The sequence below is a fragment of the Hippopotamus amphibius genome, chromosome 4 (assembly GCF_030028045.1).
Source record: "Hippopotamus amphibius kiboko isolate mHipAmp2 chromosome 4, mHipAmp2.hap2, whole genome shotgun sequence".
Taxonomy (NCBI): Eukaryota; Metazoa; Chordata; class Mammalia; order Artiodactyla; family Hippopotamidae; genus Hippopotamus; species Hippopotamus amphibius.
In genome coordinates, this window is record NC_080189.1 from 184,925,655 (window position 1) to 184,947,088 (window position 21,434).

General features: G+C 44.5%; 1 protein-coding gene across 1 annotated transcript in view; it reads right to left on the bottom strand.

The window, feature by feature from the left end:
- MOK (MOK protein kinase) overlaps nt 1–16,251 on the bottom strand; it is a 38,221-nt gene extending 21,970 nt beyond the window's left edge. The window contains exons 1-2 of the mRNA XM_057733571.1: nt 16,080–16,251; nt 5,578–5,692 (exon numbers count right to left, since the gene is read on the bottom strand). Coding sequence (XP_057589554.1) covers nt 5,578–5,692; nt 16,080–16,086 — 122 coding nt within the window. The 5' untranslated portion in view covers nt 16,087–16,251. The remainder of the gene's footprint in view (nt 1–5,577; nt 5,693–16,079) is intronic.
- Nucleotides 16,252–21,434: the final 5,183 nt, after the last annotated feature.

The window sequence follows — 21,434 nt, forward strand, 5'->3', positions numbered from 1 at the left end:
CTCTTTTTTTTTTTTTTTTTTTTTTTTTTTCTGGCACACGGGCTTAGTTGCTCCGCGGCATGTGGGATCTTCCTGGAGCTGGGATCGAACCCGTGACCTCTGCATTGGCAGGCGGATTCTTAACCACTGCACCACCTAGGAAGCCCTGTGACTGTCTCTTTTCTCACACCACTCACCCAGCTGCCCAAGGTGACTCTGAGGGTTCAGTTAGACAATGATAAGCAGAGCAGAAATCGATTTTTAAAGGAACCTACAATTATTCTTCAAATGAATAAGATTAAACAGTTTTATAACGATGATAGATACTCCGGAACTCTAAAAGCTAGAGATACAATTTTCATGGTTGAAAAACAAAAATAAAACCAAAGAATAGCATAAAATTTGTGGATCGAGAATCAGTGATACTGGAACATCCAATAAATTATTTTTTTAATTACTTTATTTATTTATTGGCTGTGTTGGGTCTTCGTTGCTGCACGCGGGCTTTCTCTAGTTGCGGAGAGTGGGGGCTACTCTTCGTTGTGGTGCACGGGCTCCTCTTGTTGAGGAACATGGGCTCTAGGTGCGCGGGCTTCAGTAATTGTGGCTCTCGGGCTCTAGAGCCACAGGCTCAGTAGCTGTGGCGCACGGGCTTAGTTCCTCCGTGGCATGTGGGATCTTCCTGGACCAGAGATCAAACCAGTGTCCCCTGCACTGGCAGATGGATCCTTTTTTTCTTTTTTTTTTAACTTATTTTTTACAATAAACTGCATATATTCAGAGTGTACAATTTGGTATCCCACCCTCCCAATTCATTCCTCCCCCAACCCTCCCCGCTTTCCCCTTTGGTGTCCATATGTTTGTTCTCTACATCTGTGTCTCTATTTCTGCCTTGCAAACCGGTTGATTTGTACCATTTTTCTATAGTCCACATATATGTGTTAATATACAATATTTGTTTTTCTCTTTCTGACTCACTTCACTCTGTATGACAGTCTCTAGGTCCATCCATGTCTCTACAAATGTCCCAGTTTCATTGCTTTTTACAGCTGAGTAATATTCCATTGTATATATGTACCACATCTTCTTTATCCATTCATCGGTTGATGGACATTTCGGTTGCTTCCATGTCCTGGCTATTGTAAATAGTGCAGCAATGAACATTGGAGTGCATGTGTCTTTTTGAATTATGGTGTTCTCTGGGTATATGCCCAGTAGTGGGATTGCTGGGTCATATGGTAGTTCTATTTTTAGTTTTGCAAGGAACCTCCATATTGTTTTCCATAGTGGCTGTATCAATTTACATTCCCACCAGCAATCAAGAGCGTTCCTTTTTCTCCACACCCTCTCCAGCATTTACTGTTTGTCGATTTTCTGATGATGCCCATTCTAACCGGTGTGAGGCGATACCTCATTGTAGTTTTGATTTGGCAGACGGATTCTTAACCACTGCACCATCAGGGAAGTCCCCAATAAATTATTAGCAATAATATTCCTAGGAATGACACCCAAAGCAGCTGTCTTTCTTCTAGAACTTTCTTCTAGAAACTATAATTTCTTCCTGTAAATCAGAAATAATAGCTATACCTTTTACAATGTTACAAGCTATGAGCCATATGACTCAATCCAGATCCTCTATGGTTATTTTCTGTTTGTTTTATTTTTTACTTTTAATTCTGAAATTATTTTAGATTAACAGAGGAGTTGCAACGACAATAAAGAAAGTCCCCTTGACCTGGCTTCCCCTAATGTTAACATCATACATAACATTTATCAAAACTAAAAATGAACATTGGTACAACTCTATTAACTACACTAGATACTTCATCTGGATTTCCCCAGCTCTACTCCACTAAGGTCTTGTTCTCTTCCAGGATCCAGGAGACCTCACTGCAATTAAGTGGTCCTGCCCCTCAGCTACCTCCACTCTGTGACAGCCCTGCAGCCTGTCTCTGGTTCTCATCATCCTCACAGCTCTGGGCAGTACTGGGCAGGCGTTTCATAGAATGCCCCTCAATTTGGGCTCTTCTGATGTAGTACCATAATTCAACAGAGATTATGGATCTTTGGAAAAGAGTCCCATAGAGGTGACATGCTCTTCCCAGGCCATTTTATCAGAAGGTGCATGAGGACTTCGCTGGTGGCGCAGTGGTTGAGAATCTGCCTGCCAATGCAGGAGACACGGGTTCGATCCCTGCTCCAGGAAGATCCCACATGCCCCGGAGCAACTAAGCCCGTGCACCACAGCTATGGAGCCTGTGTGCCGCAGCTACTGAAGCCCATGCTCCTAGAGCTGGTGCTTCACAACAAGAGGAGCCACGGCAATGAGGAGCCCCTTCACAACAATGAAGAGTAGCCCCCGCTCGCCGCAACAAGAGAAAGCCCATGTGCAGCAACCAAGACCCAACACAGCCTACAAATTAATTAATTCATTTTTAAAAAAGAAGGTGCATGGTGTCCACGTGCCTTATAGCCGACGATGTTACTCTCCATCACTTAGTGAGGCTGGCCTCTACCAGGTTTCTCTCTGCAAAGTTATTACCTCTCCCTTTCATTTTCTATGACTTAGAAGCAAGTCACCAAGTCCAGCCCACAGTCAAATGGAAGGAAATTAACCTTCACCTCCTGGAGGAAGGACTGTCAAACAACTTGAGGACTTAAGTTAAAACCACCACAGTAATTAATAAATATTTGGGAGGAGATCATTTGAGGCTGTGAAGAAATTCCGTTCTCTTTAGAGTTTCACCTTACTAATTTTAGCATTAATTTGCCTGCAGAAATTATTACTGTGTATTCTAATGATGGTTGCCTGCAGAAATTATTACTGTGTATTCTAATGATGGTTTTCTATTTCCCTCGTTCCTCTGCATGTATGAATTGGAATTTTTCTATAAGGAAGAATTTTCCCCTCACCCCAATTTGTTTATTCATTCAGCCATTTATTTAAATCGGTATGCATTCGTGGTTACTTGAAGAGAGAGAGAGGGGCACACACGGGGTTTTACACACACACACACACACACACACACACACACACACCCCCCAGCTCTGTCTGCTGAGAGGCCCTAGAGGCACTGACATTCCAGTAGCAATGCACATACCTGGTGCCAAGGTCTTGTTTCCTAAACACCTTTCTCCAATAAAAGAAACAACAACTCCTCAGAGAAACGGAAGATTCTAGGGGCAGGGAAAATACAAGATGAGTTTAGAGAATCTTGAAGTATCAAAAAGTAAAGAAGTGGTAAAAAAAAGAAAATGATGGGGGATGTCAAAAGAATACAGGAGCCAACCTGAAAGTGCTCCCCACAGCCAGAGCTGGCTCCATCTTAGCTGGAACGATTATCAAATGCGTAATGACAGTACTGGATTAGAATCGCCAATAGTTTTGAACATATGTATCAAGAGCAAACCCAAAATCCAGTTCCCTGTGGGTTTGGATTACACAGGTTAGCAGATACCTATCAGAACTAAGCTGGAGGCTCTGTCACTGGTTCCGGACATCAAAGGGCCACAAAACACCACCAGCTCAGAGTGTATTTACTTTTAAGTAAAGCCAATATATGAAACTAGCTGTTAATAATCACCCCCCTACACACACACACACACACACACACGCAAACTTTAAAAAAAAAAAGTAAAGTATCACTAACTCAGTGGTATTTTATTTAAAAATCTTTACTTATTGTGGGTTTTAAAAGAAGAATGTGTTCTAATCAACGACTTTTAAAGTTAAGACAATGAATTGTTTCTGAAATACGACAAACGATCGCACGTTGGGTAAAGCAGGCCACCGTCTACGGAGTGTCTGTCAGGAGTCCCACGCTGCAGCTACCTCTCCTCCCTGCCTCGGTCAGTCCTCCAGCACCTCACCACGAGGAAGCCACGGCTCGGGTGGACGAGGCACTTTCAGCGGATGAGGACACGCTTCACCGCTAGGAAACCGCGGCGCGCAGGCAACTCCTGGTTCTCCCCAGGGACTGAGGTTACCCGAAGGTACTTTTCCAGATAAACTGAGCGTGCCCACCTCCGCAGGGGATTGTTGCAGATCTCTCTGCCTTCCTGGAGGCACGCTGGTGACCCACTGTGACCTCTCCTTGGCAGCTGGCTCGCCAGAGCAAACTCGACTCTACATCGTTCTGACACAGCGACAATCCCGGGAGTGCCTGAAGTCTGAGAACTGTTTGTCGGGTCCGCTTCCGTATTTCTCTCTTCACCAGAATCAAAGCTGGCAAGTCCTGCTGTCTGCAAGTACATCTGCCCCTGAACCTGGCAGTGGGAGCTGACAGGGATCCGGGGCCTCTCCCGGCGCGAATGCATCACACCTGCCGCTCAAAGTCCCTTCTTTGCTCTGCTGGCTTCATGCAGCGTTTCTCCAAGGTGGCTGATTAAGGCGGTCTGCTCTTTGGATAATACACTGCGCATCTACCTCGCGTAGTTTAAAGGAAAAGAGGGAGTGTGGAGGTTGGGGGTGGGGGGGTTGGGAGGCACAGAGGAGGGGATAAAGAAATACAAAGAATTCAGAAGACACAGAGGAAGAAATGACAGAAGAGAGGAGAGGCAGAAGCCCTGGTAGCTTCAGAGTCTGAGCAGCGGTAGGCAAACACCACCTGCTTTGGCCTGGCTCTGCCCGCCTAGTGACCTAGAGGGACAACTGTCACGTCACTTCACATCACTAACCACCTCTCCTATTGTGCAAATCAGGGCTGATTACGCCTACCCTGTGGGGACGTCACGAGGATGACACTGCTGTTCTCCATACTCTCTGACACGGTTAACTGGCCTACACTCCTTTCTGATCCAAAAAACTATCTTTCATACTAAGTGTTTGAAATCAAGGTCTATAACCCAAAACACTTCAGAAGGCTCTACATCAATGTGGGGGAATTACTATGTTTTTTAAAACCTTGCTTTAGATATCTAGAGGCTTCAGTTCCTTTGATATTAAAAAAAAAAAAGCTGAGTTTCAAATCTCTTTATTGAAAAGTTTATGGGCTGCAGTGAAGCCATCATCATCTCATTATTCTGACAGAGTTTCCTAACCACACCTGGTTTCTGACTCATTAGGGTAACACACGTTAAGAAGCTGTAAACTCAAGGACTTTAAGAGGCTGCTCTCTGGGAAAAGCCGCAGCAGTCTCCAAGGGACTGACCTAGAACCAGAGAGTTCCCCTCTCCACAAACTGTAACTGATCACTCCCAGGGAATACATTTCTCTAATCCTGTCTGAAAATTATTTTTCAATCTATTCAATAGTAACTGATTCACCACTAATTAAATCACAAGGACCTCTAACATCTTTAATCTAAGGTTTCAATGATAAAAATCCAACACACACACAACTCTTAGGAATACAGAGACTTTAAAGTGAGGCATACTTCTACAACCTAAAGTCTTTGTGACCATTCATCACTGATATCATAGTAAACTGGGACATGAATAAGCTCCAGTACGATAAACATGAAATCAGCCTATAATTCTCACTGCCCAAAGAAACCTGCTGTTACTCATTATTGCACGAGTACCATTTCCCATTAAGTTGCTCGTATGGATTTAAACCTGTATGTGTGTTTAGTCTCAAATAGGTCTCGGGTTGCCTACCTTTCAAAGTGCTGTTTCATTTGTTTACATGCATAGTAGTTTCCATCTCTCAGGTTCTGCATCTTCATAACTTCAGAAAACGTTCCCTCTCCTATTTTGCCAACTGCTTTATAGTCTATAAATAAAAACAGTTATGAAAATGAAAGTTTACTTATGCATCTGTTTTGTACTCACGTCCAGACAGCAGATGTTTTTATTTGTAAGACAATCCAACAGCAATATGTTGAGGATGGCTTGCCTATGCTTTCTAAGGTTCAGTGTTCCCCTCATTTAAAGAGAAACTGGGCTGTGTGTCGGCAACAAGCAGTGCTTGCTCCCCCGGTGCAGCGGGGAATCATAGGACCCGAACCCTGACCAGCAAGGAAAGGCTCAGCTCCCCTACAAGATTTGTATAACTTTATTTATTTACGTATTTATTTATTGGCTGTGTTGGGTCTTCACTGCTGCATGCGGGCTTTCTCTAGTCGCGGTGAGCAGGGGCTACTCTTCCTCATGGTGTGCAGGCTTCTCATTGCGGTGGCTTCTCTTCTGGAGCACGGACTCCAGGCGCACATGCTTCAGCAGTTGTGGCTCATGGGCTCCAGAGTGCAGGCTCAGTTTTTGTGGCACACGGGCTTAGTTGTTTCCTGGCATGGGGGATCTTCCTGGACCAGGGATCAAACTCATGTCCCCTGCACTGGCAGGTGGATTCTTAACCACTGTACCACCGGGAAAGTCCTCCCCTACAAGATTTGAAAGCAGAGGCATGGAGGCCAGTCAGCATGGCCCTCACAGGAGGAGCGAGCCCGGGCTTTGGCATGTGGCAGGTGTGACGGTGCTGCAGCAGCCTGGAAACATTCTCCTGAAAATCACCCTCCGTGGCCCTACAGAAGGCCCAGCTGATCTGCAGCAGGTTCCTGGAATTCTTGTATTTTCTGAAAGCTGAGAGCAGACTTCCCTGGTTTTGCAGCTGCCACCACCATCACCCCATCACAGATAATGGTTCTGTAAGCCTGTAAATCACTATGTTAAATCCCTTCCTGCTTGAAATACCGAGAGCAGTTTCCATTTTCCTAAGCAAACCTTGACAGATACAGAAATCAGTAACCTACACGATGCAGCGAGGTGGCAGGTAGCAGGCCGGCCGCTGGCGAGCCTGGCGCGTCAAGACAAAACACTGCCCGCGATGGAACTACTGCCTTTCACAGACCAAGTGTCTTCTGAGCCTGTCGGCCCAGGGAAAGTGATGGGAAGAGTCAGAACGACAGAGTGTGCTGAACACTACTGACTTGCCTGGGCAAGAGATCTCAGGACAAAAGTGAGCTCAAGAGAGAACTGCTACTTTCCAAGCAGAAATGGAAGGAATGAGAGAAGCCCAGAAAGCAGAAGTCTCTTTGGGTTGGAAAAGTTTCTGCAGCCCAAATAGGAGGATAAAACCAAAAAAATCTTGACAGAAAGCAGCTGTGAGACTAGACAGATAAACAAGCTACTCAGCCTTGCACCAAGGTCACCAGAAGGCAGCCACTCCCTACCCCACCCAGGCTCTTGCTTCACAGAGGTTGAGACAGAGAAGCATAACAGCAAGGCCTGAAAGAAATAAGACAGGCTTGAGAAGAATATTTAGAAAAGAACCTTGAGTGTGGAACTGACCAGCAGTAAACAGATCAGAAATTCTATTAAACAAATTCAGACCAAAAAGAGTTCATCACCTTTGGGTCCCAAACCCACATCAACACAAAGCAGTCTTTCAAAACTGTCCTGCTCCAAAGGAGGGCCTCCTCTTCCACACCTCTTTTAGACAGAGCACATTTTTAATACCTTGTGTGAATTCAGTTTTGAACAACCCAACAGAAAAAAGGCACAATTTTTTTAGAATAATGTTTTTTAGAAATGATATGTTTAAAGATTTAAAAAGTCCTTATCTGTTAGCAAGATGTACTAAAGTGTTTCCAGGTGAAATGATCTCATGTTTAGATTTGCTTTAAAATCCTATACAGGACTTTCTTGGTGGTCCAGTGGTTAAGACTCTGTGCTTACACTGCAGGGGACAAAGGTTCAATCCCTGGTCAGGGAAGTTCTGCATGTCACGTGGTGCAGCCAAATAAATTAATTAATAAAATAAAATCCTATATATTCCCATTCACTTCTGCTGGAAGTATAAACTGGTATAGTCATTTAGGAGGGTAATTTGACAATATCTATTACATATTTAAGATGTACATATCCTTTGACCCAGCAATTCCAATTCTACAACTTATCCTGCAAAACATACTTGCTCAAGTATATGTGAGATGAGGATGTTAGCGCAACATTACTTAATAGGGAAAAACTAATGCTCCCAAATAGAAAAGTGGATAAATTAAATATGGTTTCTCTATATAATGATATATGTACTTATGCTCTTTATTGGAATAGAATTGCTTTACACTCTTGTACCAGCTTTTGAGGTACACCAAAGTGAATCAGCTGTATTTATACATATATCCCCATATGCCCTCCCTCCTGCGACTCCCCCCCACCCTCCCTGTCCTGGCCCTCTAAGGCATCACTCATCATCGAGTTGATCTCCCTCTGTCATACAGAAACTTCCTACTAGCTATCTATTTTACAGTTGGTAGTGTATATTTGTCTATGCTACTCTCTCATATAATGAGATATACTGAATATATTTAAAAGAATAACACAGATAGATAGATCCTTAAAAATAATGTCCTTAAAGATAAGTGAGAACTCTCATACATCACTGGTGGAAATGCAAAATGGTGCAGCCCTGTGGAAAACAGTTTAGCTGTTCTTCAAGATATTAAATAGGGTCCCACATGACCCAGAATTCCACTCCTAGGTACATACTCAAGAAAAATGAAAACATATGTCCCAACAATAACCGGTACACATATGTTCACAGAAGCATTATTTATAATAGCCAAAGGTGGAAACAGCACAAATGTCCACCAGCTAACGAATGGATAAACAAAACATGGTCCATCCGCACAATGGACGACAGACACATGCTGCTGCGACAGACACACGCTGCGACAGACACACGCTGCGACAGACGCTGCGACACACTGCGACAGACACATGCTGCAACAGACACGCTATGACACACTGCGACAGACACGCTGCGACACACATGCTGCAACAGACACATACTGTGACAGACACGCTGCGACAGACACCCTGCGACACACGCTGCAACAGACGTGCTGCGACAGACACACGCTGTGACAGACACGCTGTGACATGGATGAACCCTGAAAACATTACGTTAGGTAAAAGAAGCCAAGCACAAAAGGCCATCTACATAGTGTCCAGAACAGGCAAATCCTTGGACACAGAATGTAGATTAGTAGTTGTCTAGGGTGGGCGGGGTCTGGGGGAAATGGGGAATCAATGCTCATCCATACAGGTTTCTCTTGAGGATGAGGAAAGTGTTTTAACAGATTATGATGGCTGTACCACTCAGTAAAAATACCAACGATCACAGAAGTGTATAACTGGGTGAACTTCATAGTATGTAAATCATATTTCAATAAAGCTGTTAAAACAGACAAACAAATCTGTGGTGTTTGAGTCAGAACAGGGGTTACCCTGGGGACTTCCAGGGTATGGGTAATGCTCTGTTTCCTGACCTTGGAGCAGGTTACACGAGCATGTTCACCTTCCGAAAATTCACCAACCTGTATCTATAATTTGTCTTTTCTGGATGTATGTTATACTCCAATATTTAAAAATTGGAAGAAAAAAAGCAAGCCAAAGTTAGGAATACGCAGAAAGTATGATGAACAGGAAAGATATAAAGAGTATATTCAGGGAAAGGCACAAAGAAAAACAGACTCAGATCATATTAAAGTCAGAACAGTCACATCCACAAATTCCCACTGCTGAGACCCAACAAAGAGCAGCTTTCACCATGGCTCTAGTTCCCAGGAGGGCCAGGCCTTTCTGCTCCAGAGTTTTCCTGTTGTCAAGTTCACCCTTAACTGACTTACAATGATAACACACCTCCATATTGAGAAGTGCAGTGAGACTTACTGGTCCTCACAACTGAAGCAGACTGAAACAGCCTCTTGAATGAAAACAAAGTTCAGGGGCCACTTACACGCCTCAACAGACCCCCTAACAGGGAGACTAGATGTCCGCTCCCGTGCTTCGCCCCAGAGAGCTTCTTGTGGTTCCCTGTCTGTTTCCCAGATGGCTCCTTTGTCCTAAATGAAAACCCTCTGGGAAGGCCTGCCAGCCCCAACGCTGACATTACTTGGCCTTGGCAACTTACAGGAGTTGGAGATAAAGTACATTACACCCAAGACACAGAAACACATAAAAACAACAGCAAAAACCAATGCTTGGGGCAATGGAACCCGATTTTAGAATTGAGACCATTCCATTCACACCTAAGGAAATCTGTACACTGAAAGCCACAGTCCTCAGCAAACACCGTGGTGGCAGCCAAGCCTGGGGACCACCTGTGCTTTGCTTGAGAGGAGGGTGGGTTATCACACCAGGAAGGGCCTCCCTGCAGATCCGCAGCAGGAGAAACTGTCCAAAGGGCGCTGACTCTCTACACCAGCATTTTCCAAACTGAGTTCTGCAAAACACAAGTACCCCCCAAACACTGATGGGTATTCCGCAAAAGGGGGTTCCATGAGCAAAAAAATCTAGGAAACGCAGGGTTAAATAAAGAGAAACATGTTTGACTACAGAACTCCTTAGTGCCTTTCCCTGAATATGCAGTGTGTCTCCAGGGCACCAAGGAGCACACAGGAGGGGTGTGCTGTGTGTACACAGACACATCTCCCAACAACACCAGTTAACACCCCCCAGGGCTGCTCTAAGTGCCCAAACTGCAGACTTTTAAACTAAGCTATTAGAATCCCTCTTAACTAAGGCTTCCCTGAATAAAAAACTAACTGATCTAGTTCCCAGCAGGGCAGGATTTCAAAGCTTTTCTGCCAGTTTTATAGTTCTTCCCACTCACCCTCTAAGAGAAGCTGCCTAGAGTAAGGCAGGGCTCAGCCCCTGTGGAGTCTTCAGGATAGAAGTGTCACATCCCTTCTGACGAAACCCAGAAGCTGTAACTTGCTTGTTGACCACGGCTTAAACTAAACCCCGGAGCCTCTCTAAAATAGGTAACTTGCCCACCAAGTCTTGGAAACAGATAGGTAAGATTCTTGGGTGAATCTCCGAAAGACCTTCTTCGAAACAAACGGACCAAAATACGGGCCCTGTGGCTAACCACTAATTCATCCAGTTTGAAACTTTATAAAACGACGCTGACAAATTTCTTAAGGAGACTCCAAACTTGAAACTCTTGTGGGAATATTCAACCAGCTGGATCCTTTACTGAGTAACACATCCTCCTGCCCTCAGGAAGACCCACCCTGACCTACCTACCTCCACCCTTACTCTCTGAGGGACAGCCAGGGAAGAGCGGCCGCCTGCTAAAACAATACCAAACCTTTCCCTTCCCTGGGACGGACTAGACCGGAACGCCCGGAAATTTCCCTGAAAGGAGACACAGTCTATTACTGTGCAGAAAAGAATTTACATGGCAGGCCTAAGACTGCTGTCCTGAGGAAGGTCTGCCTGCAGAGCCCCCTTGGGGAGGGCTCCCACCAGCCCCTACCCAGGAAGAGTGACTGACGGTGCCTGCGCTGCTGGGGCGAGCAGTGTGGTTTGCGCTGAATCTGCTTTGCTCCTGGGAGCTGGGATTAGCTGTGTTCTGGGCAGGGGGTGCCTACATTATCCGCTCCCGATAAAAATCCTGGACACTGGGGCTCTAAGGAGCGTCTCTTATAGAAAACGCGTCACACGTGCTGCCACAGTTTGCTGCTGGAAGAATTAAGCGCATCCTGTGAGACTGCATTGGGAGAGGGCTCCTGGGAGCTTGTGTCTTGTCTCCTCTAGATCCTGCCCCACGTCCCTTTCTCCTTCGCCGACCTCGCTCTGTATCCTCTCACTGGAGTCAATCACAGCCATGCGTACGAGTATATCCTGAGTCCTGTGAGTCTTCCGAGCAAATCACGGAACCAAGCGGCGGTCTCGGGACCTGCCCCCCTCTGCCCAATGCAATCTATGCTATACTTCAACCTAAATGAATTACATACCCCTGGCCGGGTTCAATTCCTGGTCAGGGAACTAGATCCCACATGCCATAACTAAGACCCAGAGCAGCCAAATAAATAAATATTAAAAATATAAAAGACAAACTCAAGGGTCAAGACTTAATGAAATTAACATTTAAAAAAAAGGAAAAGAGAAGGGTAGATAGAACAAAGAGGATAAGTATGTCTGTTCATATTAATTAAGATTCTATTCATTTTTACCAAACCAAGGCTTAAGTGGAATTTAAGCCTTATTTAAAGCGTGAAAATGGAGTTCAAATTCCCTTTTTTGTGAAACTCTAAACCTGTCACACCCAAATCCAAATACTTGTATTCAAACACTGCTTCTAAAGATCTCAACCGAGGCAGGAAAAAAGCATCAGAACTACAGGGCTTCTGCAGCGGAGGGGTGCAGAGAATCGGGGGAGGTTAATTACTGAGTATAACGCTCAAGTGGAGTTTAAAAGGAAGAGGGTTCAGCTTCTAATTCCCACCCTCTCTGAGAGATTAGGTAATGCAAACCACATCACTAAAAAGAGGTCAGGAACCTTCAATAAAGAAGCCTGTACCCAATTAATTACTTGGTGCAGTGTGGAAAATTGTGACCTGAATTACCAAACATCACGAAAACACAAAAGGACATAAAATTATTCATAAACTCATAAAAGTGGTGGTCATTTTGTAATGTGCAGAAACACTGAATCACTGTGCTGTGAATCTGGAACTAGCACAGTGTTGTGGGTCAAATATACTTAAAAAAAAAAAAACACTTATAAAACTTTAAAATTTAAACTGTACCCTTTAACCCAATAAGTCCACTGCTAGGAATGTATGCCACTGATAAACACGGAGAATTACTTAAAGATCTATGTTCAAACATCTTCACTGAAGCAGCATCCTAACAGGCTACACAGTACAACATATTTAATGTAATCACATCTAATTTTAGAACAAATACATACACATATACACACACTTCCAGATACACAATATACACAGAAAATTTATGGACATACATCTAAGAATATGTTAACCAGAACTGACTCTGCCAAGTAGGGAAGGGTCCTGAGACTAATTTTTTTTAATATTTATTTTATTTTTATTTATTATCTATTTATTTACTTTTGGTTGTGTTGGGTCTTCATTGCTCCGTGGGGCTTTCTCTAGCTGTGGCGAGTGGGGGCTACTCTTCATTGCAGTGCGCGGGCTTCTCTTGTTGCGGAGCACAGGCTCTAGGCAAGTGGGCTTCAGTAGCTGCAGCATGGGCTCAGTAGTTGTGGCTCGAGGGCTTAGCTGCTCCGAAGCAGGTGGGATCTTCCTGGACCAGGGATCAAACCTGTGTCCCCTGCATTGGCAGGTGGATTCTTAACCACTGCACCACCAGGGAGGTTCCCTGGGACGACTTTAAAACCTTCAACTGCTTGAATTTATCACAAAGCTACCATTACTTTTACTTAATTTTGTTTTATTTAAAGAGAAAAAGTTGCTAGTTGGTCCATCTATTTATAAAACAGAAGATGATATGCACACTAGGAAGAACAGCACGGAACAACATTATCTGAAGTACACTGCAACTTTAATTCCATAAAAATACTGAGTGTAACGTTCTGGCTGACAGCCCATGCTGAGGCCCCAGCGGACAGCTAGGGTCAACTACCGGACACCTGAGTGAGGAAACTTCTGAGATGACTCCAGCTCCAGCCACCATCTAACGGCAACCACATGAGAGACTCCAAGTGAAACCCGCCTCGTTGGGTCCAGGCAACTCACAGAACCATGAGAGAGAATAACGATTGTCATTGTAAGCCACTAAGTTGGGGTAATTTGTTAGAAAACCAGAATGAAGAAAACCAGCATAAGAAAAGAAAGCTGGGTAAGCTGCCAGGCTCCAAAGCCCACACTCTGAACAACTACGCTGTGTTACTCCCTGCTCCCTGCTCCCGCAAATGATGCAAAGCATAAAGGAAGTGGTCAAATAACCCACAGAACCATCAATATGTCCCCAAGCACTTGGACACTGCCTGGAAAACAAATACGAAAATGCATCTAGAAAACTGTAAAATAAAGACCAGCATGATAATCTAGCACTCCCAGCCCACTCAGTGACCTCAAGCTATGAGTCCCATTTCAACAGTACGCACTCTTCCTGCTCATCCTAATTCCATGACTCTGTGCCTGTGACTTCCTGTCCTGGAATACTGTCTCCACTGTTGACTATTTGTTAAGCATTTAATTAGTGATCAGGACTTATACCTGAAGGACAATAGGTTACACCAGTTCTCAGACTGGATTTTAAGGTGGAAGGAAGGGAGAATAAAGATGCACCACTAAACCAAGTAATTAAAGCTACCAAAATGGCCATCTAAAAGAACATGTCCAATAATACCTAATACATATTTTAAAAAACCCAGAAGTTTAAAGGATATAAATCATAAAATGCAAATGTTAACATATATATCAATGTGTGTATATATATATGTGTATGTATATATATATAAATGCTAACAGTGTTTTTAAAAGGGGACAGATACACGATCACTTACACATACATTCATATATATAGATACACAAGAAACTGGTAAGAGCCATAGACTCTAGGAATAGGAGGATGAAGGGTCTAAGAGGCAGAGGTGAATAAACGGAATGATCAAATAATCACACCTAGCTTCAACAAAACTAAGACATGCTGACATCGGACACTAGATGGGACACAGTGACAGGGATACAACCTCACCCTGACATACTCCTGACAAAATATTTAAGCTAAAGCTAATCATGAGGAAACTATCAGACAAACCCAAACTGAGGGACATTCTGCAAAACACATGGCCTAGATTCTTGAAAAATGTTGTCATCGAGGACACGAAAGGCAAGACACTGTGCCAGATTAAAGGAGACCAAAGAGATATGACAACAAAATGCAAATTATGATTTTTGACTGGGATCCTGGAAAAAATAAAAACACCTGTAATGGATGTTATTGGGATAACTGGTGAAATGTGAGATACAGACTGCATATTACCTAACAGTACTGTATCAATATGTTATTTGTACTGTGATTATGTAGAATGTTCTTGTTCTTAGTGGATACTTGCTGAAATATTAGTGGTGAAATGTAATGATGTCTACAACTAACTCTCAAAAGGTTCAGCGAAAATAAATAAATACATAATTGAGAGTGAGTGAGAGAGAGAGACGAAATGCCAAAGCACAAGTGAGACAACACACAAACATAGGGCAAACGGTGCATCTAGGTGAAGGGTGTATGAATATTCAGTGAACTCTTCTTGCAACTTTTCTGTGGATTCGAAATTTTTCAAAATAAATAGTTGGGAAGGAAAAACGGAATACAGTAAATATCTGTATATAAGTCCACACTACACGTAAAAGTGTAAAAAGCCTTTTGTAGACCTTGTATTCTAACTACTGCTTTGGGTGCATTACTGAAAAAGATAAACATGTAAACAATATCTAACAAAAGAAAATAATGCCTCGTAAAGGATGAATGAGATGAATTAATTTTTTAAACATCTTTGTTACACAATTTATGCCATATACCAACTACCAACTGACAATTAGAATACAACGTAAATTTAACATTATAACTACACCTAAGTTAATCTTTTCACAACAAAAGAGGCTGGAATTTTTCTGCACCTCTGGCTCACAAGCATAAATGACAATTATATCTGTACGGTAACGTGAAGAAGCAGCAGCCCATTCTAGCTGGGTACACTTGGATTGCCCCCAATCCACAAATCGAGCACAGGTAAATGTTTTACCCCTTACATTTTCAAGGATGACTACCTCATTTCACAACTTCCCAGTAACGCTCTTTCACTAAACAGTTGCTTCAAACCTCCTATAAGGAAATTCCGATAAAAACACTACTGCTGGGGATATGTGTATAAAAACAGATGATTGAACTTGGTGTACCCCCCCCAAAAAACAAAAACAAAAGAACAAAAAAAACCACTACTGCTTGACCCCAAAATAACAGTAAAATAAAATACACAGCCCAGCTTTCCTCTCAATTGTACACTAAACCAATGTCAATACAAGGCAAGAAGCCACACTGTAACCGCTGACGAATGTTCAAGAAAAGAATCTCAGGTTCAATCCAGCATTTCAAAAAACAGTGTTTTGTTTTGTTTTTTTCAGTGAACTCCCAAAACTCTAACACAGCCTCGCACCAAAATAAGCCTCAGCGGGACTCGGGTCGACGCTGTGAGACCCCTCACGGCCCCCAGACCAGCCCCGAACCCCTCGCGCTGCCCCGGGGCGGGTTTCGAACAGCCCAGGGAGGTTTGGGGTCCCCACACTCGGAGTCTCCCACCGCCCGCCGAGGGGCTGCAGGAGCCAGTCCCCCACCCGCCGCCACTCGCCCGTTCGTCCCTCCCCTCCCCGGCCCCACTCAACTCTTCATCCTGGAGGCGGAAGCCGGCGACAACCCCTTGCCGATACTGGACGAGAAGAAGGGGACAGAAAGGGTGCTCCCTGGCTTCCACTCCTTTGAGGCAGGGTCCCGAACTAGGACCTCCGCGGTGGTCCCTCGATGGAGAGCGTTAGGATCCGGCCGCCATGTTGTATCCCTGTCACCCTAGCAACCGCCCCGAGGCCGTCGCCCGCGCTTGCGCAAAACACCCTGACCGCGCCGCCCGCCCTACGTGTACGCGTGCGCACTGCGGCCCGCCTCCTCTCTGTAGTTGCTAAGCAACCCGCCTCGCAGCCTTAAGCAGTTCGCAGTGTTTGAGTGTAGGCGATCTTCCCCGGGATTGCTGTCCCCAGCCGTCCTGAGAATTTAGCGCTGTGGGACCTGATGCCTGGACAACAGCCTTGAGGTTTCACTGGGCTGGGACACACTAACTGTCAATTGTCAATTAATACCTGTTCTTTGCAGTCTCATCTTACAATTGAACCTCCACTGTAATGTATAAAATAGGTAATACATTCACATGATTGAAGATCCAAAAATAAAAATAGAACACAGTGGAAGTCCTCCCTCCCGCCCCTCTGTCCCCAGTTCCTCTCCCCATAGGGTAGGCAACCCATGTTATAAGAGATCTTTTATTCTCTTTTTCCTTTTTCTTACACCAATGTTAGCATAGTACAGACTCTGCTGGGCATTTTGTATTTTTTACTTGACACTTTAAGTTGGAGATTTTTCCCCTACCTGTGCCCAAAGAGCTTCATTATTTTATTTAATGGCTATTCTAGTTCACGGTTGTATCATCCCTTATTTAACCGGTCCCCTGCTGATGGGGTTAGGTTGTTTCTAATAGTCTGATCTTTCAAACACTGCTGCAGTGACCAGCCCTGAATATATACAGCATATCCTATATGTTCATGTGTACACATAGGAGACATTCCTAAAGTGGAGCTGCTGAGTCAGAGGGTACCTACCTTTTTTTTTTTTTTTAACTTCTCTTTAAAAATTTTAGTCAAAACTCACATAACATAGAATCAAGCATTTTAAAGTGTAACATTTAGTACATCCACAATGTTGTGGAACCATCACCTTTACCTAGCTCGAAAACATTTTCATCACCCCAAAAGGAAGCCTCAAACCCATTAATTAGTCTCAAAAACGTGATGCTAAGTGAAAGAAGCCATATACTAAAGGCCAGCTATTGTATGAGTCCATTTACAAGATATTTCCAGACTAGCGAAATCCACAGAGACAGAAAGTAGGTTAATGGCTGCCAGAGGCTGGGGAACAGGGATGGATGCTAACAGGTATGGGGGTTCTTTTTGTGGTTTTGACAGCCTTCTGGAATTAGATAATGGTGATGTTTGCACGACTTTGTAAGTCTACTAAAAGCCACTGAATTGTACATATTAAATGATTAGAATAATATGTGAATTTTATCAAGTAAGTTGAAAAAAACAAAGGGTGGTTATTTGGTATTATTATTGTTGATGATACTGTCTTTGTTGGCTCTGAAAAGCCACATCTAATCTCTCCAGGTCACTGGAATTTGATTTCTCCCTTCTTATCTCCTTGTGGTCTTTCCCCTTATGCGGGGATTTGTCTTTAAGTCACACTTATCTTTCTCTCACTGTCTCTTTCATGTTCCTTTCTTCCTCCCAGGTAGGTTCTAAGCTCCTTGGGCAGCCCACCCACCTGTCTTTCTTCTCTTCTGCAGGCAGAGGGAGTTTCTGGATATTCATCAAATACCTGTTAAACAGGTGAACAGGTGAATGCATTTAGCAGGTGAGTCCCTGCCTCATCGTTTCCGATGTGGACTTTCTGTTCACCTTCACTGTGAACAAGTAGACAAGAAATCCTGAAGGAGACCAGGTGAGTCCTGATCCTGAGGAGGCGTTAGAGCGAATTGCCCCCTGTAGGTAGACACCGCATTGGCGTGCCTCCCCAGGTGAGCAGGGGCTACTGGACTTCAGCCCTCAAGTGCCACACAGCCCGGCACCCTGGTCCGCAACCTGCACTTCATACCTGGAGGCCCTGGGAGAAGGGGAGTGGAAGGGCCTCCGGAAAGGATGATCAAAGGATACAAACAGGGACCTTAGCGGGAAGACGAAAAAGGAATTGGTGAGAGATTTTGCCTAGAGCAGTGGTTCTCAATCTTTAGCCTGCACCGAAATCACCTGCCTTCAGGTGATTCTGGATTCTCCAGGAGATCCACCTCCAGAGTTTCTGAATCTGTCATTCAGGGGTGGGGCTTGACAATTTGCACCTCTAACAGAATCCCAGGTGATGCCTCTGCTGCACTTTTCCCCCCCACTCCCCATCATGATGCATGGCTTGTAGGATCTTAGTTCCCCAACCAGGGATCCAACCTGGGCCATGGCAGTGAAAGTGCTGAGTCCTAACCACTGGACCTCCAGGGAATTCCCAGCCTTATTCTTTAATTTTAAATAGCCTAGGCAATGCTACTTTGAAAAGTAATTGCTGGGGAAGGTCTCTCTCTATAGTTTATAGACAGGACTCATTTGGGTTCCAGCTGTGTGGCCTGGTCACCTGCTTCCTTAGACCACTCGTGCTCTAAATGAAAAAAGGAGAATTGACAGATGAGAAATAATAGGCTGTGAGCTCCTCCAGGGAGGGCCCCACCCTGAGCCTCTCGCCTATGCAGCACACACAGGGCCAGCAGGCAGGCATATATTATGTGCTCAAAAGATGCTTGTGAAATGGAGCCAGCCTGCATCTTAGGAACTCTGCTTTTAAAACTCTGCCTGAACACTACCTAATTATAGACACTTGTGTCTTTTGACTCATTCTAAAACAGTTCCTCAGGACTTTCTAGGTGGCAGAGTGGGTAAGAATCCGCCAGCCAATGCAGAGGACACAGGTTTGATCCCTGCCCCAGGAAGATACCACATGCCACGAAGCAACTAAGCCCGTGCGCCACAACTATTGAGGCTGCACTCTGGAGCCCGTGAGCCACAACTGTTGAGCCCATGTGCTGCAGCTACTGAAGCCCACGCGCCTAGAGTCCGTGCTCTGCAACAAGAGAGGCCACCACAATGAGAAGCCTGTGCACCACAACGAAGAATAGCCCCCACTTGCCACAACTAGAGAAAGCCCGTGTGCAGCAACAAGACCCAACACAGCCAATTAAATAAATAAATAATTAATTAATTTAAAAAAAATAAAATGAAACGATCATCCGGTATTTTACCATTAGCTTTTCCCTAATTTCCAGTGTCAAGAGATTCAGCCATGAGGCTGTGTTTAGCATACAGTCTGTTACTGCTGAGCACGTTAATTAACGTTCAAACCAGGAAATGGCCAGAAGTCAGAAAAAAAAATTAGGAAGGACAGAAATGGGTAAAATGCAAATCTACCTACAGATATTAGAAATTAGATTCATTTTAGAAAATAATAGAGGGTGGAACTCCCCTGGTAGCTCAGTGGTTAAGAATCCGCCTGCCAATGCAGGGGATATGGGTTTGAGCCCTGATCCGTGAAGATCCCACATGCCACGGAGCAACTAAGCCTGTGCACCACAACTACTGAGCCCATGTGCCACAACTACTGAAGCCCGTGTGCCTAGAACCTGTGCTCCACAATAAGAGAAGCCACCCCAATGTGAAGCCCATGCACTGCAACGAAGAGCCCGTCCAGCAGCAGCAAAGACCCAATGTAGCCAATAAAAATAAATACAGAATTTTTAAAAAATTAAAAAATAACAATAGTGCAGACTTGGGGCAGGTCCTGGTTCCCTCTCAAGGGATATACATAACAATATCTTTGAGTTGTCTTGCAGGTTCTGAAACCGCACCAGGTGGAAGAAGTTACCTGTGTGCTGCCCACAAGCATGCAGACCCCAGACCAGCTGGAACCAGAAGGTTGATGATGCTGGCTCCTGCTTACTTAGCGCGCCACCGACCCATCAGAAGAATGTCCGCGAGTTGATCACACCCTCCTCTTTGAACCATTACTAGAAAACTCCTCATTACCCCCTCCAGATTGGGACACACAGTTCTGAGGGCGTTAGCCAGCCATGGCCCCCTTTGCCTGGCAAGCAATAAAGCTATTCTTTTCTACTTTACCCAAAACTCTGCCTCTGAGATTTAATTCGGTGTCAGCATATGGAGGCCGAGTTTGGCATCAGGTCTCACACAGGCCTGGCGCAGAGCAAATGTTCAGTAAATGTTGCTGACTAATCAGGAAACATCCGCAGCTGTCACCTGCTCTGCCATTCCTCTGTGACCAGGGGCAAGCTGATTTTCAGTGATTACTGAGCATCTAGGACAAACTTTAATCCTTGATATGGAGGAATTAAACAGGCAGACTGACAGGTCATAGAAGCCATGTGGCCTGTTGTGGGGACACAGAGAGGGGAAGGGCTTTAGCCAAGATCACCCACTTGCCCGTGGCCACCCTGGGCTCTGACTCGAGTCTGCGGCTTCCATCTCCCTGTGCTTCTACAGCTGTCTCTTATGTCTAAAAGAGACCTTTATAAAAAGGTTTCCAATGTACATTTTTTTAAGTCCCTGGAACCGACTGATTTGTTGTAGCAAATTAGAAGCGACATCTGAAAAACCCTTCTGTTTATCTGTTTTTCTTTTGTATTGTCTAATAGCTTTGACATAGTACATATTGTACAAAGAAGCATTTAATTTCTCTTCCCCCCGCCTTTCTTTCCTTTTTTTCCAGAATCGACTGGCAAGAACTGAGCTTCAGGGCTTCCTAGGTGGCGCAGTGGTTAAGAATCCGCCTGCCAATGCAGGGGACACAGGTTCGATCCCTGCTCCAGGAAGATCCCACATGCCACGGAGCAACTAAGCCCGTGTGCAAAAAAAACAAAAACAGAAGAAAAGAACTGAGCTTCAGTACTGAAAGTGTTTTGCTCTCTCCTTGTCTGTGTGCACCAGGGCCCCAAGTCAAAATAACAAACGTAAAAAGAAGGTTGGAAGAAAGTTCAAGGAAATTGTCCAGGAGACAGAAAAAAGAGAGAAGAAAATTAGAGAATTAACCCAGAAGATCTGACCTCTGAAGAATGGTGTTCCAGAAGAAGAAAAGAGAGAATATGAAGTGGAGATGCTCAGAGCTCCCTCAGGAGATCTAAGTATCAGAAACATTACCAGGGGACTTCCCTGGTGGTGCAGTGGTTAAGACTCCACGCTCTCAATGCAGAGGGCCCAGGTTCGACCCTTGGTCAGGGAATTAGACCCCGTGTGCATACTGCAACTAAGAGTTTGCATGCCCCAACTAAAGAGTCCACATGCTGCAATTAAAGACCCAGCGCAACCAAGTAAATGAGTATTTTTTTTAAAAAGCAACACATTATTTAAAAGAAAGAAAGGGAG